This window comes from Hemibagrus wyckioides, linkage group LG21 (assembly GCF_019097595.1).
Source record: "Hemibagrus wyckioides isolate EC202008001 linkage group LG21, SWU_Hwy_1.0, whole genome shotgun sequence".
Classification (NCBI taxonomy): domain Eukaryota; kingdom Metazoa; phylum Chordata; class Actinopteri; order Siluriformes; family Bagridae; genus Hemibagrus; species Hemibagrus wyckioides.
The window spans coordinates 7,278,841-7,304,703 of NC_080730.1; the positions used below are offsets into that span (position 1 = coordinate 7,278,841).

The window sequence follows — 25,863 nt, forward strand, 5'->3', positions numbered from 1 at the left end:
GTTCCACTGTAATTCCTTTTCTTTTCTTTTTTTTACTTGATTATGTTTATTACATATTTTGTGCTTATTAGTTTTTCTTTCCCACGCTGTTTTGTGTTTGGTTTAAAAAAATGAATGTCCCCAAAACAGTTCATGGTCCTCAGGTATATGGTGAAAAATATTTCTTTTTAGAATGTGTGAAAGAGAAAAAGAGAGAGCTCTAGTACTTCATCCTGCATGTTTATTTTTCTTGCTTACCCCCGATTTGATTGGAAAAAAAAAAGCTGCTTTATGTCACTCTCTTCACTCTTCTGAAAAGTTTTTCAACTCTGCAAGCTCCGCTGTGACCAAAAACACGGGCAGCAGATCTTTTTTAAAGCAGCTGCATTCCACCCACCGTGTTGCTGCCTCCCATAAGGCTACATGTAAAAAGTGTGAAGTGCAGAGAGAGAGAGAGAGAGAGAGAGAGAGAAAGTGCCCAGATTTGTTCATGTAGCCATTTACCTGAGTCTCACCACAAGCATTTCAATGAACAAATGTCCTTGACAATCTCTGCCCATAAAATAAAAGCCTGATTTTAGTCCTAACTGATTAGGTTTAGTAAGGATGGTCTTATTATTAATAAGCTTTCATTTTATTATAATAAATGACGCACATTTTCCCCCCGTTTTATATTTGACTTTCCTTATGCTTCACTTAATCTTAATGGAATCTTATATTTATTATCATTATTTATTACCTTGTTTAATCTTTGGCTGTCTGTTCAAATTTTCAGTCTCGTTTTTTCACGGCTAGATTTTATTCCCGGTAGAATTTCCCTGTTTAATCCTGGCTTAATAATATGTACATAATTGAAAATGTTCGAGTTTTTCAACCGTACATTCAGTTCTGCTTGAAATCCAAGACAATGTATAATCCATCGTCTAAATCTCTCTCGTCTTTCTTTTTTCCTGCAGTCACCACCAAAAGGTGCGACTATTCCATACCGCCCTAGCCCCTTACCCGGGGCTGTTCTGCTCTCCGGAAATCAGGTGAGAATTTCACAACTCCTAAAACCTCTCTAGAGCCATAACACTAACACTACTCTGTTACTCTGTTACTCAGTCCCATGCTCACAAGATATTGAATACACTATATGTCCAAAAGTATACGGACACCAGATTATCACACCCCATAATGTGAGGCTTCTCCAGATTGCAATGACCTGTCAATGCCTTTGAGTAAGATAAGATAAGATAAACTTTTATTCGTCCCACAGTGGGGAAATTTCCAATATAGCCCAAAATAATGTCTTCCAGCATAAAACTATTCTCCTGTACCCAAAGCGAGCTCCATGAAGCTCTCTGAGCTCAAATAAGACCCAACTAAACACCTTTGGGATGAACTGGAACACCGACTGAACCCCAGACCTCCTAGATCTCACTAATGCCCTTATAGCTGAATGATGAGAAATTCCCATAGCTATGCTCCACAATCTAGTGGAAAGCCTTCCTAGAAGAGTTGAGCTTGTTATCTGGAATGGAAGCATGCACTTGTGTGTTATGGTCAGGTGTGCACAAACTTTTCACCATATAGTGTGTGACACTCTAACGACTTCATGGTGTCAGCTTTAAACATGGTTAAACATTTTATCCCACTGTTTGATTCTTCATTCTGATTGGTCAAGATGTTTCGATTCATTTTTATATCAGCAGCTCTGACAGAAGTTTAGGTTTATTTTAATTTGCTTATTCACGTTTCTATAATATAAAGCAAATTTGTTTTTTTGACGTGTGTGTGTGAGATGAGATGATCATGGTAGCTTAGTTGATAAGGTGTATCGGAAGGTTCTACGTTCGAATCCCAGGTCCATCAAGCTGCCACTGCTGGGCACCTGAGCAAGGCCCTTAACCCTTATTTGCTCAGTTGTATAAAAATTAAGTTAAAAATGTATGTCGCTCTGGATAAGGGCATCTGCTAAATGACCGAAATGTAGATGTTTTTGGACTGAGTTTCCAGTGGCAACATGTGTTTAAGTTTTCTTACACAGGATGTAGGATAAGCTGCATTTTGCCTTCTTTAATAGAGAGGAAAAAAAGTGAGGGAACTCTTTATAGTTGCTATAACACAAGGGATCGCAGACATTTTTTAAAATCCATAACTATAAATTAAAAAAAAGTGAAACTGCTGTGGTCAAACTGCTGTGGTGTGAGAGGAATAAAAATTGTCTTTGAAAATAATCAACTAGTCACCACATCACCCCAGCTTCCTGTTGACCATTTTCCCATAACGCTACAGCGTTTTATTCCTTATATATCAGTAATGGAAAATGAACAGCTCTAATGAGAACGTGAATCATCATGAGAACCGATTCAGTGTAATATTCATTAACATTCAGTATTCGTTAATTAAATAAAAAAAGCGTTCTGCTCATCAACTATACTACTTTCAATCTGACTCCTCAGGACCATGAAATAGACTGTGTCAGTCGTAGAGAACAGGATTCAACACTGTTTCAGGAGCATACATGTAAAAAAAAAGAAAAGGAAAAGAAAAAGTCTGAACAGGGTTTTTAGATCTTCATTTTACCCCAACAGCTCTAAATGATTTTGTCACTTTTCAATAATCTGTTCTTGACTAGTCAATATCACCTGCTGAAATTTTGTATTTGTTTTTGATAAATGAGGAAATAAAAGAAAAATAATGTTCTAGCCAAGAGACAATTTTTTTTTCTCTCTCTCTGAAACCAGCAAGATTTGGACAAAATCCACGAATACCGATGCTGTAAATCAGTCAAGAACTTATTGGTGTCCCTTTGAGTTATTTTGAGTCGCAGTTTCTTGGTTATTGGTTTGGGTTTGAGTAATGTTAATGTTGATTTCAGGTGAAAAAGTCTCTGTGTTTAGGAACGTGCCGATATTCTGTTGTTACATCATGGAAATATTGTATTTAAATCAGTGAGTAAAACTACAAGGTGTCTCAAAGACTCTGTATATCAGGTGAATTTTTTTTTTGTTTGCTTTTTTGTTTGCTTTCTACATCATTCTCTATATGTTTGCTTTCACTGTGTGATCTAGGCCACACAAATATGTGTGATTACAGCAAACATGTTCTGGATGTTCTAATGTTGCTAATGCTAATGTTTTGGAAATATACACTATATTGCCAAAAGTATTCGCTCACCCATCCAAATAATGAGAATCAGGTGTTCCAATCACTTCCATGGCCACAGGTGTATAAAATCAAGCACCTAGGCATGCAGACTGTTTTTACAAACATTTGTGAAAGAATGGGTCGCTCTCAGGAGCTCAGTGAATTCCAGCGTGGAACTGTGATAGGATGCCACCTGTGCAACAAATCCAGTCGTGAAATTTCCTCGCTCCTAAATATTCCACAGTCAACTGTCAGCTGTATTATAAGAACGTGGAAGTGTTTGGGAACGACAGCAACTCAGCCACGAAGTGGTAGGCCACGTAAACTGACGGAGCGGGGTCAGCGGATGCTGAGGCGCATAGTGTGAAGAGGTCACCAACTTTCTGCAGAGTCAATCGCTACAGACCTCCAAACTTCATGTGGCCTTCAGATTAGCTCAAGAACAGTGCGCAGAGAGCTTCATGGAATGGGTTTCCATGGCCGAGCAGCTGCATCCAAGCCATACAACAAGTGCAATGCAAAGCGTCGGATGCAGTGGTGTAAAGCACGCCGCCACTGGACTCTAGAGCAGTGGAGACGCGTTCTCTGGAGTGACGAATCGCGCTTCTCCATCTGGCAATCTGATGGACGAGTCTGGGTTTGGCGGTTGCCAGGAGAACGGTACTTGTCTGACTGCATTGTGCCAAGTGTAAAGTTTGGTGGAGGGGGGATTATGGTGTGGGGTTGTTTTTCAGGAGTTGGGCTTGGCCCCTTAGTTCCAGTGAAAGGAACTCTGAATGCTTCAGCATACCAAGACATTTTGGACAATTCCATGCTCCCAACTTTGTGGGAACAGTTTGGAGCTGGCCCCTTCCTCTTCCAACATGACTGTGCACCAGTGACCAAAGCAAGGTCCATAAAGACATGGATGAAGTCTGGTGTGGATGAACTTGACTGGCCTGCACAGAGTCCTGACCTCAACCCGATAGAACACCTTTGGGATGAATTAGAGCGGAGACTGAGAGCCAGGCCTTCTCGTCCAACATCAGTGTGTGACCTCACAAATGCGCTTCTGGAAGAATGGTCAAAAATTCCCATAAACACACTCCTAAACCTTGTGGACAGCCTTCCCAGAAGAGTTGAAGCTGTTATAGCTGCAAAGGGTGGACCGACGTCATATTGAACCCTATGGATTAGGAATGGGATGTCACTTAAGTTCATATGCAAGTCAAGGCAGGTGAGTGAATACTTTTGGCAATATAGTGTATACATACATATATATATATATATATATATATATATATATATATATATATATATATATATATATATATATATAAATAATATATATATATATATTTATATATATATATATATATATATATATATATATATATATATATATATATATATATTAATTATATTAATTAATTAATTATTATATAGTTGTAAGCAGGTCTGCAGGTGTGAAGAAATACTGTGAAGTAAGAATGCTTTCAAAAATATATATTTTAATTGTTTAGATTTTTAGTGATTTACAGAATGCAAAGTGAGGGAACAGAAGAAAAATCTAAATAATAAAAAAACAATTTTGGAAAACATTTTGCTAAAAAAGTAATCTCACTATGGATGGAGTTTGAGATGAAGATTTTTGTGACAATCCCTAAACATTTTTCTTTAGACTTGAGAATACTTTTTTTTTCTTTAGTGTGCCTTTCTTGTTGCTTTGTTGCCTTTATTTCTTATAAATAAATAAACAAATAAATAAATAATAAACGAATCTTAATTACAATTAAAGGGGCACTAAACTATATGCACCTTTCTGGAGGAAAGGAACATCTTAAATCAACAAAAACACGCACGGAACACAGCTATATCGACCATATTCAGTTTTGTTATCATTTTGATGCTATTACTATAGTGAAGCAAGGTCCTCACGTTCCCCTGCCACTCGTGCTGGACGTGCTTTGTTATAGAAGCTAATGAGGTCATCATTGATTAAAACACATGCGCAGGTTTTTTTTATTTCTTTAAAAAAATTTCCGACAAGAGTAAGAGTTCACGTTCACAGGAATCACGGCACCGTTCCAGTGAAACCAAACTCCGACAGGAAGTCTTGGGTTCAGTGCGCTTCCCAGTTCCACATGATAAACTGTCCCATTACAGATTTTTCACATGCTCCGTTTTGGACTAAACTCCCAGTGTGAAAGGTAGAAAAGTTTCAGCATATCACCCTAGGCAACAAGGAAGGGTACAGTTTCCTATCCTTTACTGTAAGAGCGAGAAGCATCACATGAGCAGAATATCGGCACATCCCTAAAAGTATTTATCGTTCCCTTTGTGAGCCCATTACTGTGATGACTATTATACACAAACACACTTTTCATCCCGCACTAACTCTCCCGTAATCGTTTAACATCCAGAATGATCGAGCGTCTCTCTAACTTATCGTTAAAGCTAAAGTGGAATGGCTGTAATGTTTATTTACCCTGGCACGACTGTTCGTTAGCAGCACTCTTACGCGTGAAGCGCTGCTCACATTAGGATCAATCAGACTCATGAATATTCATCATCATTAAAACTGGTTTTTGAGTCACATGCTGGTGCCAAAAAAATAAAAAGAATAAAAATGAATCAGAGAAGCAGCAAGTTCAGCGGTACGAGATAAATGTTTGTCAATGGGATGAATGTCTAGCTTCTTTTCTGCTTTACTTTGTATGGCCGTCATACAAATGCAGCTTAAAAAAAATAAAATTAAATAAATATGGCTTGTAGCAATGATATGCAAATGGTTTGTGTGTCTCTGTCCCCGTCTGCCTCTTTAAGGTTTTCGAAGCTTCTGAGTTTGGGTCTCACCCTCTTTTCTCAGTGGCTCAGGGAGCTCTGGATCTGCAACAAGTGAGTATCACATTAATGACGGATATAATCAGATGGGCAACTAGCTTGCCTCTGCATCTTGACGGTAATTTCTATTAGTAGAGCTGCCTCAGTGCATGGAGACAGGCTTTGTTCTCCTGCCATGCTACATGTCGCATGTTGCAACCAGACTTGCTCTTGAGCCAGGGAGAACGACAGCACTCCCTCTGTTTTTTTCCTTTGGTTTTTATTTTCCTTTAGGTTTTGCGCATGGCTTTATTCTTATTTTTGACTGACATGAAAGGCACAACCTCAGCTAGAATCAAACAGCCAAGACATTTTATGTCTGCTTCTTTAGTTTTCTGCCGGAGCTACGAGGCTAATATTGCTAACAAATAAAAAAAAGCATGCTGCAAATCAACTCTTAATTTTAAATAAATAAAACAAACCTACAGTCAAACTGAAACGATATTATCATGTAAATTTCGTCGACATTTCTACCTCTGTGGGCTCAGGAAAAGTCGTACTGTTTTCAAAATGGCCACCAACACTGATTTTAACTTTTTTTTTTGTATTTAGCTTGTATTTATAGACACCTGTCTGTCACAAAGTGTCAGAAACCACTTTAAATGCTTGATACTTTTGCTGTATTTTTTAGATTTTCATACATATTAGCTTTATTAGCCTTGTAGCTAGTGTGAAAAGCAAACTTCAGACACCAAACAACTTCTGGTGTGAGTGCAGTGATAGTAGCATTACATTTTTTTGGCTGAAGTATATGTATAGTCCTTGAGAATGATTTATAGCATCTGCAAACATTTCACGTTCTTCTCAGTATTTTTGCCCTAGAGGTATGGAGCAATCTGGCATTCTTATTGGGTTTGTTTACAACTTGACGAATCGGAAGGTTTAAACAGATCAAGCTTCTTTTTGAAGTTCTGCTGTGCTTCAGGGTCAAATGACTATGTTTTATATATGAAGTGTCATGAAATAACATAAAATACACACCTGCACATTGGGTTTCATTCATCGATCACTAAGTAAAGTTTTGTGGAAATTTCTGTGTACTAAAAATTGGAGTTAGTTGACTCACAAAACTAGAAAAAGGACAAATTTGTGGTTCAGAAAGCACAAAATGGCCATCATAAAAAAGGCAGCTGAAGTACTTTTGACTCATGTATACAAGAAAATATTTGCATCTTATCCAGAGACACAGCACTTGAAAAGAACAAAATATGGAAAGAAATTACAGGGGTGAATGTTAGAACAATTTAAACGAGGTCCATTAAAAATGGTTTCACACAAAAACTTTTTAAAAAGTATTACTGCTAATCGAAAACGGCTCTCTGCTACTGAAGAGGCCAAACCTTGACAAAGCTTTGTGAGATTGAGCAGATGCTGTGTTGAATGGAACTGACTAATTCAAGTAATTTCAATTCTGCCATTTGAGCCACACTGGCTTAGGGCTTCCATCTGCACATACCCCAGTCCTGTTATCCTTTACTATTGTACCATTTCCAGATAGATAGATAGATAGATAGATAGATAGATAGATAGATAGATAGATAGATAGATAGATAGATAGATAGATAGATAGATAGAGTATATTGCCAAATGTTTTGGGACACCCCTCCAAATCGTTGACTTCAGGTGTTCTTTTTCAGGGGTTTGCCTTGGCCCCTTAGTTCCAGTGAAAGGAACTCTTAATGCTTCAGCATACCAAGACATTTTGGACAATTTCATGCTCACAACTTTGTGGGAACAGTTTGGAATGAATGAATTTGAGCAGAGATTGTGACCTATGCCAGAACTGGGACATCTGCCTTTACACGCACATGAATGTAATATGGAGTTGGCCCGCTCTTTGCAACTGTAACAGCTTCAACTCTTCAACTCTAGAAGTGCATTTGTGAGATCAGACACTGATGTTGGACGAGAAGATCTGGCTCGCAATCTCCACTCTAATTCATCCCAAAGTTGTTCTGTTGGGTTGAGGTCAGGACTCTGTGCAGGCCAGTCAAGTTCCTCCACACCAAACTCTCTCATACATGCCTTTATGAACCTTGCTTTTTGCACTGGTGTGCAGTCATGTTGGAACAGGAAGGGGTCATCCCCAAACTGTTCCCACAAAGTTGGGAGCATGAAATTGTCCAAAATGTCTTGGTATGCTGAAGCATTAAGAGTTCCTTTCACTAGACCTAAGGGGACAAGCTCAACTCCCTAAAAACACCACCCGAATTCAAAGATTTGGAGGGGTGTCCCAGAACTTTTTCCAATATAGTGTAGATAAGTGTGTGTGTGTGTATTTGGGCCTATGTAAAAATGATTGATCTACTAATAACAATAATGTTATAATTACTAAATATTAGCTAGCTTGCTAGGATCTTGCAACATAACCTCCAGTCAAGTTTGCAATCAGCCAGACTTACTTTCTGACCAAGAGACTACATCATCTGCGATATCAGGATGTTCAGCGTTAGGCCTGGTTAGTGATAAAAATCAGCCATTCCACAGTCAGCAGCTTAGCACGCTGAGAGGCGCCGAATATCAAGGCCAGGTGCCCCCTTGTCTCCTTGTTTGTGTGTGTGTGTGGGTTTGGGAGGGATTAGGCCTAGTGCTTAGTGTGTTATTGAAGCTCTTATCTGACTAGGGCTAAAACAGGGGAGGCATATGACCTGTGTTATCACGTATATATAGACACACACATACACACAGAGAAACAGAATAAACAGGGATGTGAAGCAAAACAGAAAAAAGTAAGTTTACAATAACAGACTCAGATTAAATGTTGGGGAAGTTAGGGAGTGTCATCATCAGAACATCTCCCACTAATGAGGAGTCTGTGTCTGTCTCAGAGAGAGAGAGAGAGAGATTATAGTGCATTAAGTGCTCCTATAAATACTTTCGACACTATTTACGAGGGCACTGTGTAAGAATAGAAAGTAAGAGCGCAAGCGAGAAAGAGAGAGGGTTAATTAAATGAAATTGTTCAACAGGAGTGTCCTTTTTTCCAATCCCTAACTTGCCTTGACTTTGACCGGTAAAGAGAACTAGAGACAAAATACTAATAAAAGAATGTAGCTAGTTAGCATACAGTATATTTAAATTTTTGATTTTTGGCTCGCTTGATGAATTTTAGACATGTCGAATTGCAATATCGCCAAATTATCCAACTAATTCAATTTGCTGTTTTTTTTTTCCTGAGTAAATGCTTTATTTCCGTCAGGGATGCAGTGGATCTGAAACCCCTGGAATACCTCCTTGAATATCTAGGGTGTCATTTATGTTCGCTAACTCACCCAGCAGCATGTTTGGAAGGAAAACAAAACCCAGAAAACCCTATTTTTGTACTTAGCATAGATGAGATTGGTTCAGAAAAGCCACTGTTGGTGATTTCTCCTATTTGATAGGAAGCGCGTATTATCGCTAGGCAGAAATGCCAAACTCCGCCCACTGTTCACACCCCTCCCCTTCCGCATTTTTCCACAAGGTGAACTGAATTCCATGATTCTGTCACTAGCACAGGTTTTATATAAGATATAACATAATATAAAAGAACCCATAAAAGAAAAAAGAAAAAAAAGCACAGATGTATTGAAATTGAAGGAAAGGAGTCCCTTTTTCCCTAGACAACCGTTTTTTCCTTAAAACCCGTGACCAATTGCTCTTATTAAACACAGCACTCAGAAACGCACACCAGGCTTTTCCTGTGGCATGACCTATAATTTGTGCATCACTAGCTTTTTGTATTTTCTTCCCTTCTCTCGCTCTCATGCCGTCTTCCCATCGCTCCTCTTGCTTATCCGCTTTCTTCTTCTCTTTCCTGCTCTCCCTCCCACTCACTTTTCCTCTGCAGTATGTTTAAACTTTTAAACAGGCTTATACAAGAGAGCCTCTGGGAATAGTGCGTAGCACTCTCTTTAGCACTCCGCTAACTGAGCCTCGCATTCTCTTTAATGCCAAGGCCCGAACTCGTGAGTTCTTTCGGTTCCAAAGTGAAACTCTTCAGAGACACAATGCCGTCTTGAAGCTTTGCGCTTCGCTGATGGCAGTGGTTCAGGTGTGAATAACACAAGCTATGCTTCAGCCCTAAACTTCAAGACATGTAGGTGAAACACATGAAGTGTAAGATACTTTAAAAACACACCTATTTTTTCCCCCTCTTTGCAGGCATACACTGTACAGAACCAATATGGCATTCCACATTCAGAGGTAAGACCTGTGAATATTCTTGGTTTCTTTGTGTTCCAAACTTACAGTGATACTTTTATGGCATAGCTACATCAGTTTGGTTGAGTTCATTTCAACTCATTTCATTTCATTTCATTTCATGCTTCTAGGTATTACGGTTACGGTTACATGCAGGTCATCGTTCGTAGATTTTCTTGCAACTTGCACAATATTTCATGTGCACATAATCTACCCATTATTTGCTACATTATTCAATTTTGTATATATTGTTCATGAAATTAATGCAAGTTCAGTTATTATTAGCTAGCTAGTTATAATATACTGAGATCTACACCATACTTTTTCAGAAAAAAAGGTTCCTCAAAAGGTTTTCTCAAAAATATTTTAAAGGGCCTCCAATAGGTTCGACTTGAAATTTTGAAATGAAGCATTTTTAATTTTTTGGACGTCTAGCTAGTTTTTTTTTTTGGAAGTTATCATTTATACACTACTGAAAATAAGTCAGTCAGTGGGTTCATGCCATACCAGAGAAACCTAAAGAACATGATCAACATCTGTCATCTTTGTTTGTTGCTGCAATACATTAAGGAGTATTTTTCTAGAATGATCCATCCACATAAAGCAAACATTTGTGGCAGGAATATTTTCATTTCTTTGTGGCACAAAAGGAAAGATACAGACCCAATTTTTTTTAAGGGGAAGTGTGTTTATAGAACTATTTGTATTGGAGTACAGTCTAAAACAATCCAGTGATCCTTTTGAGATCCAGTGAGATCTGTATACTAAATCCTGCAGGGTTATTGTTAAATACCTACTATTTATAAAACCCATGCCAGCTGGAATCCATCTGTTAAGTGTCTATTTTTAAAATAAAATATCATTTTAGATTTACATATTTGTCCATTTTCTTTACTTTGATTTTTTTAAAATATATTTTACTGTTGCACAAATTCTTTAAGTAGAATGTTTTCTAAAGATTTTTGCCATGAGAACATGACCACATAGTCTATGTAAGAAAAACTGGATTAATTATTTCATTTATTTTCTTTTTTAACGGAATTTGTTGTGCCTATGATAAGCAGTGAATTTCTTCACCATGTTGCACAGTGTTGTTTAATGGCTCGCAGGAAAATAGACATTCAGGGCTTTAAGAATTTATAGTGTTTTAAGTATTTGTTTTTATCTAGCCTACTATGGACAAACATATTCAAAAAAAAAAACTTTATACCTTCAAGGTAATTGGTATCAAACCCATTTCTGCTCTCTGCAAAAATTATTCATTTGTTTAAACTGATTGAAAATGTCAGGTAGGTTCATTGGTGAAATGGAACGCTAGTGTACTGGTAAAAAGTATTATTATAGAACTCTTTCACTGGCAAAATTTGTTAACAATTTATCTCCTTTGGCTTACTACTATTTCATTGTTCTTTAATGATTCATTAATTTTTTTTTTCCCTCCATGCATGTCTTTCTCAGCTGGCCAAGCTGCACCAGTTGTCCATGCAACAAGGTTTGACCCCAATCGCTCAGCCAGCAGCTACAGCCGTCCTGCCCGGTAGGTTTGCCCAGTTTTGTTGAGCAGCAAAGAAAAAGCTTATAAGAAAGATCTTAAGAAGGTCTGTCTGGATGGAAGATTGGCCCCATATTCCTGTGAACTTCATAGTAGCTTTCAAATATGGAAATCTAATTGAATGTTTCTCAGACCTCTCAATTAAAGGAAATGTCATGGATGCCAGTATCTTCAGATACTGCAGTCGCACCTTGAAACACCTGGGAACAGAAATGTAGATCAACTGTACCTCCCAGCAGTGTCTTTCCCAGTGTAGCCACTGCACCTGCACTGCATGGGCCATATGGTACGTGTAGATTAGGCCTGGGTAAAATAGGGCCAAGCCTGGCTGGGATTTCACAGTAAGCACCGGAGGCTTTTAAAGCCTATTTCCAATTTCCAGCCCAGCCTAAGGATCTTCTGATTCTCCCAAGACCTGCAGACGTGGGATATTACCCCCGTTTTGTCCATCAATTCTGGGACATCTCTCCCCATGTCTAGAGATCCAATATTTTTGTTTAGAAGCAAGGTTTTTTTCCCCTCGAGCAAACCCTTTTTTGTACAGCACCAACCGTTAAGCATTATGGTAAATAAGCACTTTGACTTGGCAAAAAAGACTGAGGGGGAGAAAAGCCTCGAAGCAATTTCCGTGCATCGGAAGCGAGCACAATGGTAGCCCTCGTCTTGCTAACCGAAGCTTGGAGAGCATATCCCTCTCGTGAGATGGCTGAGGAATTTGATTATGTTGGAGGTAAAAAGCTCATCAGTCAAGGCAGTGTTTCAGTCTATTAAAAAGGGCTCCTGACGGTTATGAGAGCTGGCTCAGGGCCCAGCCTAGATAAAGATAAGTGCGGAAGTGGAGACATATGAATGCGAGTAGTAGTAGCATCCAGGTGGGGCAGCAGATCAAAAGTATCTTTCAGCCTAAAGAAGCCATTATTTACATACAATGATAACTTGGTAATTCTTCGAATTGTAGATGGGCCTCAGTGAAGTTCAGTAGTTTGGATGATGTGGGAAGTATTCTCTCTGAGTTTGCATCTGTTTTGTTGTGCCCATGTTCAGAGTTTCCTTGAATTGTTAAACTCCACAATGGTGTTCAATGGCTTATATGAAAGTAGACACTTGGGACATTAAGAATTTGTAGTTGTTTGTAATATTTTTGTTTTTACCTAACCTACTAGGGGCATAATTTTCATAGAAAAGTTCTAAAAATCACCACATCTTCAAACTAAATGGTGATAAAGAAATTTCTACTCCAAACTGTAAAGGTGTTATATTTAACCACTAAGATTCTGTGTAAGGTTATCCCAAACAGAGGTAAAAACATCTCACACAAGTGAACAGTGTCCTGACAAATTTCATATCAGGCTTGCGGCGATATGTCTTGATAAGTTGATTTCCATTCCGTGGTTGAATGGACCAACGTACTAGTAAAAAGAGTTCTGGACTCTGCCTAGGGCTTGACAGTGTGACCATGTTGTTTCCTGGCATGTTTTTGAGAGGAGATCCACATGTACACAGAGAGAACATGATGAAACTTCAGTAACCAAAGTTCCGTAAGATCCTTGCCGTTACACAATACACAAAATGGAGGAAGCAATATAAAAGTAGTCTGATAGTTAGGCTTCTGCTTCTAACCTGTGGACTAGCAATACAAGATATGTAGAGCGATAGTTCAGGAAAGATCTGCTTGTTGTCTTCATGCTAGGATAAACAGTATCCATCATAGTTTTAGGAAATCTGGGGGAAAGAAAAAACTGATTTTTAAAATGACACCCTGTCATAAGTCACTTCTGTCTACAATCTTGGTTGAATGCTTCATTTGTTACTCACACAAATGAGTAGGGTGCAATTTTCTTTGCTTCTGAATCCTGCAGGCATCGCTAAATACTCCTCAGTTCCTTCTCTAGGGTACTGAACCTTGTACAGTGAAAAATAACATACATTACCCAACTCTATAAGGCCCCTGAGGAAGGTTTCTTCAACCAAAGACTTAGAACAGAAAATAAAGACAAATCCATCACATCCCTGCTAAACTTCATCAAACGAAGGCCTCGTTGTAGCTGAGAATTTTCTTTCCAGCCCGTCAGACAGAAATACGAAGGACTGGCATCCATCATGTTTCATCCAGGGCATTTCAGAAGCCCAAGATATCAACTCTATGCCAGATTAAAGTAATGAGCGATTGCTGGCGAAGGAAAAGGTGGAATCGTTTAGAGCTTCAAAATGCAATTGAGGTTCACCATCCTGAGCTTCATTAACTCCATATCGCTCCTCTTTCTCAGCAGGCATGGAGTCCAGCACCCAGACGGCATCCCAGGAGCTCCTCATTCCAAACGACGTAAGAGCTTCACACTTACATCTTCACACTCTTTTTGGGGCACGTGGTACTTTCACGGTTTCTTTTTTTTACAGCTGTAATTTAGTTACAGTCTTGGCTAATGAGGCAGCCTGTCTTCACTGTCTGCAATTTGGGAGGATTGAAATTGCAGCCATGTGGTTTTAAAGCACAGCTTTAATTTACTCATAACCTGGCATACGAGCAAAAGAGGTAGTTTTGAAAGAACGCAGTCGGTAGGACATCTGTTCCTGCGTAGCCTGAAAGAAGAATGTTTGCGTTGTAATGCGGTTTGAATTGTAATGTGGACTGAAAAACAGCTCATGCTATATAAATATCAACTTGACTCCGACAAGAATTATGAGAAGGATCCAACACAAATAATAAGCAATATCAAATCCGGCGGGTAGAAAAAAAACAAAAACAAATATGGTGTGGTGGGTGAGTTTAATATATTAACGCAGATGACACATTGACATGCACCCATGGGCTTGTTGTTGAATGTTTCTGGCTGTTCATAACTCATAAAAGAGCACAGCCCTTAAAGGCGTTCCAATATCCTTCATCGGACTTCATATTTCATTATGTAACCTGTCGAGACAAATAGCCGTCTGCTCGTTCATCCATCCATCCATCCATCCATAGATCTATCCATCCATCCATCTACCTTTTCCTCTGCCTCGCTTCTCTCAGAGGAGCTTTGGTTGGGTTCAATCTAGTCACAGCAGCTGACGTACTTTGCTCAGCGCTGCTGTCAAAACACAGTGGTAAATAAAAGCAACCCCTCATCCTTTCATCGACGCCGAAGAACATTAATGCGTGCGTCATGGCTGTGTGCCGGGGCTCCCCCCTGCCCTGATCTCTCTCTCTGAGCCCACTAGATAATCCACTGGCTCCTGACCTGGCCGAAGGCTCCTGCAACAAACTGCCCGCCCGCGGTCACCATCCGCATCGCATGCTTTTCTATTTTAAGAGCCTCCACTCGGGCAGGGAGGAGGATCCGTTGTTATTCGGTGTTGGGTTTTTATTAGTCGTGCTTCATAGCAGAAGGGATTCTTGGAATTGTTATGAGACAAGTGAACAAGTGCAAGGAATGAAGTTTCAAGGACAATGCAATGCTCACTTTCAGCTACACAGACTGTAGGCAGTAAAATAGCCTCAAACAAACCTCTTTGTACATTTCCAATTGTTTGTCATTACACTAGTTAAATATAATAGCTGATGAGGTCGATCGTCACTTGACCTTGCCATAAAATAAAACTAGTGAGGTTAATTGAGTGGATCTTTTGATAGCTAAGCTTGAACTCAGTTAAAGGAAGGAATATTACACAAGAGGGACATGCTCTTATAGGAAAATTATCAACAGTGTAGTATTATGCAGTATAACCTGAATTTTCCTATGACAGCATGTCCTGACATATCAGCAGCAGCGTGTCGTTTGTTTGATCTGTTTATTGTTATGGAACGTCCATGAAACAAGTTAGTTCTTGTCACTTCTACCAACTATAACCAGATGTTTGCTTTCTCTTAATGTTAATAAGACAAAAAAAATCATCATATCGTCCTCTGTAGTTCTATAGAGCTTCACCTCTGCCTGGGACAAAGTGCTAGACCCTGGAGACTCATGTTAAACATTAAATGTAAATATAAAGTGTTAAAGCTTTTAACCTTCGTTCTCATTAGATTATGCTCAGCTCTTGTCATTCAAGTTTGCTAATTAGAAGAGATAAAAGTATTAGTAGAAGTGCAATAATATAAAATTAAGCTTGTGATTTGTCTTGCGAATTTGTCACCTTCAGGCCAATCAGAATCGAGAATTTTATTCGAAAGCAATGTAACTATAAATACAGGACAGAGTTGTGTTTTTCTGTGTTTGGATGGGATGGAATAGATTTATTTTTAAAGATCTAGTGATATTTAGTGTTAATTGTGTAGCCTAAGGAAACAAATATGTTTAAACTAATTAGCCATCATGTTACTATACAACACCAGAACAGATGAATTTGTAGTAAAATGATAAATACATGACCTCCGACTCGCCATGTTATATTAAATCTAACTAATGTATCTTTTCCATGAGTGTATTTATAAACCTTTAAGAATGTGTTGCAAGCTTCAAAGAACATAAGTTTCCCTCCGAACAGAACCAAATGTGAATGTTTCTATATTCATATTCCCAAAAAAAAGAGAGAGAGTGAGAGAACGTGGCATTTATTATTGAAATGGCCTCACAGTGTAGTAATTCTGCACCAAGGCGAGATCAAACAGACATCAAACGCCTGGCAGAAGGAAGTTGTTTATCACAAGCAATCACATCTTCCTCTCTAGAGGAGCTCGTTCTCCACAGCAGCCCTCCCCACTAAGTCTTCACGAACATGTGGCAATTAGACAGGGATCAGAGCTGGTGCTTGGGAACGCAGTGGCACAGACATCAGGTCTATAAGTCTAAGGCCGGGCCAAGACCGACAGGATCAGCAAGCGCGGCCTCATCTTTGCTGAGCCGTGGCCTTTTTCTTCTCCCTGGATTTTTTTTCGAATTATAAAGGCCAGGCGAAAATAGACCTAATGCTAGCTTAGGACTTGAGGTGGATTTACCCAGACTGATGTGATTTGTCCCCATAGTGGCAATATCTTCAAAGCAAATAAATCCAAAGTTTTTAGATTGCACACTTCTGCAAGAAAAAAAAAACACCAAAAATGTGGAGTGGAACCTGCTGTTTATTGTGTCTTGAGGACGGGGTGGATGAATAATTCAACTCTTCATAAAAGCATAGGATGGGGATGGACCCTGCCAGGGTGGCGGCAAGACCTGGAGGTCTTCCACCGAGCACTTAGACACCGACATAATCAGCCGAGCCATTAATAGCCTCAGGCACCAGGGAGAGCAGTGTGACAAATCAGGAGCTGCAGCAGCAGCAGCCATATGACTTGTGAGGAAAGGAATGTTCTGTGGGTAAAACACACAGAGAAACACACTCAGCTACTCGCAGCACGAGGGAGGAATGCAGCGACAGAGTGGGTGAGCGAAATAAAAAAGAAGGAGCCGTCTGTCAAACGCTTGCCAAAACCCGCCAACACATCTGCATGGGGGTCACTTTTTCATCGTCCAAGCCTGACATTATTCTCTCGGCACCTTTCAGAGCCTCTGATTCAGACCCCGAGCTTTGGAGAACGGTCCGATAAACTGTGAATGTGATCCAGGCTTCGACGTTGAGTTTCAATGTTAAAATCGATAGGCATTTAATGGCACAGATTGGCGAAGCACATCCAAGTGAAGGCGCCTTGTTTTATGCGGTTTGAAGGGCTGCCGTCGAATGCAGATTGAGGAGTTTGTGGACTACACTTGACAGGCTATCTGCTTCACACAGAAAAGCACTGCAGGTTAACAGATGTACTCGAGTTTTATAGCAGGGCTCCGAAACATAGCCAAAGGGTTCCATGGTGCAGTGTTATTTTGAGTTGATGACGAAGGGACTGAAATAGGAATTAATGATCATTATACAAAAAATTTCATGCATGCCTTTTACAAATCAGGAACCTCTACAGTGTACCAAAATTTTGAGATGATTAAAATCTCAACCACTTCATAGCACATCATAGTAACAAACCCCTTTATCCCTGACCAGATTTACAACATTTTCTGTCTCATGATTGATGACATCATATTGTGAACCTACTCCATCATCCTCCAAGTCATCCATCCAAGACATCCAAATAATTAGGAGTCTCAAACCTAAAGCTTTTTGTTAGCCTTTGTTTTCAGGCCCAAGGTATTACTCAGTGTACTGAGGGCCTCACAGTTATTGAAAAATGTCACACTCAGCTGTCTCTGCTATACCGTCTGTAGTCTTGGCATCACTCCTCCGACAAGTTTACAACACAGTGTTCCCAAATGACTGGGTTGCACTTAATGAAATATGAAACAGCAAAAAAATAAATAAATAAAAAATCATATTTAATCCCACTCGTGCAACAGAAAACTCGGTCCTGCTAGTGCATCCTAAAAGTTCAGGTTTGTTGGCTAAAAACCAAGACAGGGAAATAATACAGGGATTTATAATTCACCAGCCATATGCTAAACAGGCAAGGTGCTAAATTGGCCACGCCCACCAGCACAAAATGTCTCCCACTTCACCTTGTATGGTTTCCTTCATTATGTTCTCTTCTGTCCTCACAGCTGATTGGTTCCATCATCGGCAGGCAAGGTACGAAAATCAACGAGATCCGCCAGGTTTCCGGAGCCCAAATCAAGATCGGCAGTCAGCTGGACAGCACCAGTGACAGACATGTCACCATCACCGGCTCTCCAATCAGCATCAACCTAGCTCAGTACCTCATCACGTCCTGGTAAGCACCACAAGCTGCTTGGCTGCAGTAGAGCTGTGGAGCCAAGAAATTGGTAGCCATCATTTCCCATATACTGAATTTATTATCGTACCTCAAAACACCAGGGTGTTTTTCCACTGCACAAAATACTAGCTTTTGGAGTTTTGGTATCTTAGGGTACTTAGAGCTTGGAGCACTGTTTGTTTTAGCAACATGACAAAGCGACTGCAAGTCATTTATTTTCAATGAGTGCTGTTGAATGGTAGTGATAACAGCTGAAGCAGTCGTTAGTAACACAATGTAGTAAACATCAGCAAAGGTTCGCTTCATTTAAATGAAAAGCAAAGCAATTTGTTTACCAAAAGGAGCAAGGGATGGTAAGTACGCTTCCATTCCCTTCCCCCTAGACTATGAAATAGTATCCATGCTTTTTAGTTCCAGTTTTGTTTCTACTCCCAGCTCCTGAGCCTGTGATGATCCCTGTTTTGCTATGACCTTGAAGTGTTTGAAATCTTATGTTTGCCATTAAGATTTATGGTATAAATTGATTAAAAGCAAAACACTATTTCAGGCTCATTCTGATAGGAGTACAGCGATTCACCGCATGGATGCAATTGATGCATAAGCAGTTCCCTTCAGGATTTTATTTTTAGCGGGAAGAAAACTGACGTGGGCAGGTTTATATACGTCCCGTAGCTAGCTTGTGTGGATATTTCGCTAGCCTGGCCTTACCAGTGAAAAACCAGCAGTAACCTAAAGATAGGAACGCCCACAAGCGACCAGTATAGAGTGACATTGCTGCTAGGATGAGTGCATTATTAGGGAAATGGGAAGAAATAAAAAGAGAGAGAGACTTCCAATGATTCCTTGGATGGTTGGTTAAGTGTTTTGCTCAAGGACCCAATAGCAGCTTGGCAGTGCAGTGATTTTTTTTAATCAGCAGCCTAACCTTACCTAAATCAACAGAAATGCTTTTATTTATTTTCTGTAATACAAGGAAGAGCTCTCCTCATGATATCCTCATCATTATTAAAATCTCGACTTTGGTTTGTTTTTATGGAAATGTTTTCTCCTTATTGTTCAGGATATTTTTTAAAACTTTTCCTCAATGAAGCTCATCATCAGGAATTTTAACTAAATGGTTTACTGGATGCTTCATCTGCACTGAATTTCCAAGATAAAATGCAGTTATGTTTACTGTAATCACTGTCCTTTTGTGGAAAAAAGTACAGTAACAAACATTCTGTTCTTGTTTCTGAATGTGCAGTGGGAAAACACTCTTGGATAAGGATAATTTTAGACACAAATTGGGCCCTTACCAACCAAAAACAAAATAAAACCCAGTAGTTCTTAGAATGATAGACATATTGTGCGACTACAGTGGAGAGGACAAGGTTTAAAAAGACACCAAAGTGAGAAATAATTTAATAATAATGGTGGTGGCTTGTTAGTTTTCTGTCTCATACACTGACTGCATTTCATTCTTTCGAGAGTCACAATTTGATCGAAAACGGAATCAAACGAGACAAGCGTAGATTTCAGAAGGCTTCGACGTTCATTGGCGTATCGTCAGCTTTAACGTAACACGACAAGCCAATAAATTTCCTACTCGACTCAAGCGAATGAAAAGAACCATCTAAATGTCTTATAGAGATAGCTTAATAGCATACATCAGATCCACATCAAAATATAATAGTCGTTGATGACTGTAATAGCTCAGTGTGAGTCAGTGAAATGTGTTACGCTGCTTGTTTGCTGTAAACTGATTACAGTGCAATATAGCTGAAATGTTTCCTGTATTCTGACAGAAACTCTGACAGTTTTCACACAATCACACACATTGCTGGAGACACTCATATTCATAATCAGATGTCAGCGGCACATTTATAGGCCTCCATCCTGAATCAGCGGGTATACCGAATGACTCGTAAATAATAAATGGAGGCTCGTCCCAGGTGTGTTCAACAAGCAGACTGGTGCAGGGTCAGTCTTCATAATAAGCGCCTCTTTATATCATTCCAAATCGGTTTCGGTATTCAGCATGGAACTAATTTCTTGTTGGTTTTCGGGAAAATTTTGGCTTGTCCACGTATTATCTGACTTGATTTAAAACGTACATAATTTTCCATTAAATCCATTACACAAGATTAGTTAATATTTACTTTTTTTTAAGAGCTAAGCTAAAAAGTTAAGGAAACTACATGCCTTAGTATTGACCTTAGTATTATAAGGTTCTATCTGGATAAAGAACCACTTTTTTAAAAAAAAATTCCATCTAATAAAACTATAAACTGACATTATTAGAGACAATTAGAAAGTAAATTACATATGCTACAGTTCAGTTTTCTTCACACAGCACTTTAAACATTGCCACAAAATCAGCTTCACAGAAATATATAAATTTATCATTTTTTATGATCCCTAATAAGTAAGCCAGTGGTGATGGTGGCAAGGAAAAACTCCCTGAGATGTCATGAGAAACCTTGAGAGGAATCAGCCGCAAAAGGCAACCCAACATCATCATCTGGGTGACATTGGATAGTGTGATAAATAATCTCTCTTCTCTATACTTTATAGTCAAAATGTGTGCTTGTGTTAACAGTGAAGATGAGTTCAAAAAAGAGAGGAAGAGAGAGAGAAAATTCCCCAAAGATTCCTCGGTTTGATGGTTAAGTGTCTTGCTCAAGGACCCAACACTTCAGCCTGGCAGTGGTTCGATTCTTTAATCAGTAACTCAAAGCCTTATCCAGTCCAATTCTTCAACAAAAATGCTTGTTTTTTCTTCTTCTTACAATTCAAGAGACAACCTTGAGAGGAACGTTCTTCATCTAGATGACACCGGATACTGCTCTTATAAATAATTTCCCTTCTAAAACTATGTACTACATAGACCGAAAGTGTTAAGAGGAACTTATGAGCAACTTAAAAAGTATGAGAAGTATGTATAAGAATTCGATATAGATTTAACTTAAAGTATTACAAGTTATGTGTTCAAAGATGGAGATTTGAACATAAGAATGGAAGAACATTCCATTCCAAGAAGATTCTGCTGGTTCACTTCAGCAGAAACTTGGCCGTCTATTCTGTTCATCCTGTTGAATTAAACACTAAATCTTACAAAATATTACCACTAATAATTATATTAATAATAAAATAATATTAACTTCAATAATAAAATTATGTAAAATAATAATAACAACAATAATAATAAAGAAGAATTTGATTAATAAAATTTCAACTATTGATTAATTAATTTTCAACTAAAATCTTATAATACTGAGGTCATAACTTGTCTTAACCGATATTTGCATTTACAGCATTTATCCAGAGCGACTTACATTTATCTAATTTATACAAGAGAAATTAAGGGTTAAGGAGTTATCAGTTGGTTCTCACTTCATTTTACAGTACATAAGGAACTGGCAATTAATATTTCATTAAATTCAATTGGCTAGCACAATTTCTGGTAAGTAACTGATATTTAAGTATTTTGCAGTATATACCAAAGAGCTTTTTATATTCAAACACATAGTAACTGACTAGTGATTCAAGATTCAAAGAACTTTATTAATCCCAAGGGGAAATTGCTTTGCCATGTTACAGCTGCTCTAATAGAAGTGGAAGAGAGAAAGAAAGAAATACTGAAATGATCAGGTTTCTATTGTAGTACTAAGTGCATTTAAGCCATAATTACCCCGAAATCAAGGTACTGATGTGGTAATATCAAGAATAAAGCAGTACTTTATGCCCATATCTACCCGCATAGTCATACATGCTACTGTACTGATTCAGAGTGTACATGCAAAATATAAATAAATAAATAGAATAGAAGAAAATAAAAATGTAGATTTGCTGAAAAGGCCATTCATTTCCTTTAATATCATTGCATGAAGTGTGCCATTTCTTATTTCTAATTAGTAGTAGTAACTACATTGAATAGGGATGTAAACAAAGTGGAGTTTGAGATAGTTAATTACTTTATACATCTTTTTAATAACCAGAAACAAATCCATTATTACTCGGTTACATTTTAAGTAGTTAAGTAAACTACTTAAAAGCTACTGTCTTGCGTTTTGGGGGGTAATTATTGCCTTGTGGCACCAAGTACTGCTACAGAAACCTAGTTTTCACCCAAGTTACTTTGTATCTGATTATCTAATAAAGTGCTATTTGGTGTATATTGGAAAATATATATCCTTACTACTACACTAGATACTTACACTACCGTTCAGAAGTTTGGGATCACATGGAAATTTCCTTGGTTTCAAGTTGTGCACCAGGGCCTCCGACTCCTTTTTCTGTTCTGGTTAGAACCAGTTTGCGCCGTTCCATGAAGGGAGTCGTTCACAGCAGGGTAAAGATAAGTTCTTACCATGAAAAGAAAATAAGTTCTTTCTTTCTGGTCATTTTGAGCCTGTAAACAAACCCACAACACCTGATGCTCCAGACACTAAACTAACCTAAAGAAGGCTTCTTTTATTGCTCCTTTAACCGGTACAGTAAAGTTTCCAGCTGTGCTAGAACAATCGCAAAAATGATTTTTAATGAGCAGTTAGCCTTATAAAACGATTAAACTTGGATTAGCGAACATAAGATTGAAACAGAGGACTCAGGGTTGTTCATAATGGGCCTCTATGAGAAAATGTAGATCTTTCTTTAAGAATCATCTGATTATTTTTATGTTTTTGAATTAGAAAACAAGGAAATGTCCAAGTGATTACAAACGTTTGAACAGTAGTTTACCCCAAATTTCCTCATTAAATACAAGCTAATTCCCCACATACCTACCTATTAGATACTAGCTACTTACCACATAGTTACTTATAATTAATAGCTCCTCACCACATTACCCTATTATTTACCAGTTACTTACCATACTATAAATAAAAGTGCTACTCAAAGTTGAATGCAATTATGAAAGATTCCGGTTTTCAGTGGAGCTTCTTAGACTCCTGAAAAGGGTAAACTTCTGAGCCGTAAACTTCTGAGAAGGTTAAAAAGTACCGTGAAAGTAATTTTAAGCCAGTCAGTGAATCCAGCGTCGTAGTTCAACAATGTTTCATTAATGAGTCGATTAAATCAAACACTTTCATCCTGCCGTTTTTATTCACGTCTCATAATCCAGGCTAAGGACGCCACCCATCCTTCAAAAGATGCAGCGTTACAGTGTGTTGCATCAGAAAGTTCTGCATATTGAACACACCCTGTTTCTTTCTTATCACCCGTTGACCTTGTGCTATGCCAATTTCAGGATATGCCCTAAAGCGGAATAAAAAAACAAAAACAACCACAAACGCACGTCTTCAGTTGCATTCGCAATGGATAGCATATTGCCAAATGCATTTGCTGTCTTTTCCACCGAGTGTGGATCGAGGAAGTCCTAATGAATTTAAAATCATTCTGTTTCCTTTCCCTAAGCCCCTACCCGAGCCATCACCCCGAATTAAACAGCACCTCCCCCATGAGTGCCAAGGTCCCCCCTCAAATAATCTGTTGCAACCTCCAGCAAAACACACCTCTCTTATGATTTTTTTTCTTTGTTTCCTTTTTTTTATTTGTTTTCTTCTATTTTATTTGAATTCTTTCTTTAACATGTCTTTTATTTAACCTTCTAACCCTTCTCCATCCGGCTCCCTTCCCCTCCCCCTGTCCCTCCACCTGTCCTTCCCGACACCTCTTCCTCTCCACCCTTCCTCTCCCCTCCTTCCTTGTACAGTTTAGAGACCGCCAAATCCACCGCCCAGTCCTCCTCCATGTCGAGCCCCGTAGAGCTGAACATGAGCTTCACCCAGCCCGCCTCCCCTGCCTCGTCCTCCGCCGCAGCCCTGGCAGCGATGGGCGCTCTGCCCCACGCTCCAATCCTGGGCGCCCCCTATGCCCTCCCCCTCTCCAGCCTCCTGGGAATGAAATCCGTCCCCTTCCTGGCACTCTCGGCTCCCGCCGGCACAGCAGCAGCCGCCGCCGCCGCCGCTCCAGCCCACGCTACCCTGGCATCCTACACAGCCAAGATCTCTTCAGCCAACGGCATCAAGAAACCCGAGCGCCAGAAGTTCGCGCCGTACTGACCCTCGTCTTGAAAGAGACAAAATCTCACCTCTGTTTAAGCAAAGCGAGGAGCTCCTCTACTTTTACCTGTGGTAGCCATGTAGTTTAAAAAGACTTTACCCTTCTTTTTGTTTGTTTCGTTTTGATTTAGCTTGTTAAATAGCTTGTCCTGAACTTGACTCTACTAAGACATTAGGACACTAGTGTATTTAAAATAGTTGTATTTATGTTTTTCTTATTTTTTTTGTCCCCCCCCCTGGCTGATGTAGCCTCTAAAGCCATAGCTTCTTCCTAACCCAAAATTTTCTCCGGATCCTAATACTCGTCTGTCGTCCGCTCTTATTTATTAATGATTACACCGTATTCCCGCAAAAGACTTTATACGATGAGACACTGGTGACTGATGCTAAACACTTCTGTATCAGCTTTTATACAACGAGATCTGTGTATGCCTCTGTATACAAACTTTCTCATTTTTTTAATACTCTAAACTATATATTACAAAGAAAAAAAATCGGAAAAAAAAAAAGGTTTTTAAGAAGTTGACAGGTTCAAATGCTCGCTTTGTGTTGGTTGTTTTTTTTTTTGTTCCGTTTTTTTAAAATGTTTCGTCACATTTGTTAAAAGATGGGTTATTTATTTTATTTATTATGTTTTACGATCAATGGTTTCCATGACGACAGCTGTCGCCACTCACAGATATAAAGATTCTCACTCTTCATTTATGGAGATGTGACTAGGGCCTTTTTCACTGAGAGAGAATAGAAAGGCCACACACACACACACACACACACACACACACACACAGTAAAACAAAAGCAATACTGGACTGAACATTTTCATTTTACTCATTGACCTGGACATCAATGTGCATCAACTGTAGCTCTTGTAATCATGACTGTTTTCATTAACAATACCTTCGCTCACATAGACCTTGAATACGTCCTCTTCTTTTATTTCATTTGAATAAATATATGAATATAACTCACTTATTTTTGTAAAGCCAGATCTTATGGACAGAACATGGCCACGATTCCTCACAGATTCATCCGTTCGATGTGGTAAATCTCGACCCTGTGTACGTGTTCCTTTGTTTTTTTTTTTTTACGTTTTCTTCTAACGCCACACATAGTCATTTGCATGAATTCAACTTGGCGTCTATGCAAAACATCTCTCGGTGGTTCAGCGAGGTTTCCTGTGTCACGCCTCATCGACAGCTCTGAGTAACCCGACGCCGGGTTAAAGGACTACGCCGAAAAAGCGAGCGACGAGGCTGAGCACAGATATTGAACCGTGCCATTATATATACACAGATATATATAAATATATATATATATACACATATACATTCTATATATTTGTTGTATTCTATCCATTATCTCATTCCAGACATTAACACACAGTAACCACCACTTTATACTGTATGAAAAAAAACGGTACATGCATTGCTCTATGACATGCGACA

General features: G+C 38.9%; 1 protein-coding gene across 6 annotated transcripts in view; it reads left to right on the top strand.

Annotated features, from left to right (window-relative positions):
• pcbp4 (poly(rC) binding protein 4) overlaps positions 1 to 25,201 on the top strand; it is a 94,347-nt gene extending 69,146 nt beyond the window's left edge. For 2 of the 6 annotated variants that reach the window (XM_058373484.1, XM_058373480.1), the window contains exons 8-14: positions 936 to 1,010; positions 5,917 to 5,988; positions 10,117 to 10,158; positions 11,614 to 11,692; positions 13,975 to 14,030; positions 18,205 to 18,374; positions 24,070 to 25,201. In XM_058373484.1, coding sequence (XP_058229467.1) covers positions 936 to 1,010; positions 5,917 to 5,988; positions 10,117 to 10,158; positions 11,614 to 11,692; positions 13,975 to 14,030; positions 18,205 to 18,374; positions 24,070 to 24,418 — 843 coding nt within the window. In that variant the 3' untranslated portion in view covers positions 24,419 to 25,201. Of the gene's footprint in view, positions 1 to 935; positions 1,011 to 5,916; positions 5,989 to 10,116; positions 10,159 to 11,613; positions 11,693 to 13,974; positions 14,031 to 18,204; positions 18,375 to 23,771 lie in introns of all 6 variants that reach the window. The other 4 variants (XM_058373485.1, XM_058373481.1, XM_058373483.1 and 1 more) reach the window with 4 other exon arrangements.
• The last annotated feature ends 662 nt before the right edge of the window (positions 25,202 to 25,863 follow it).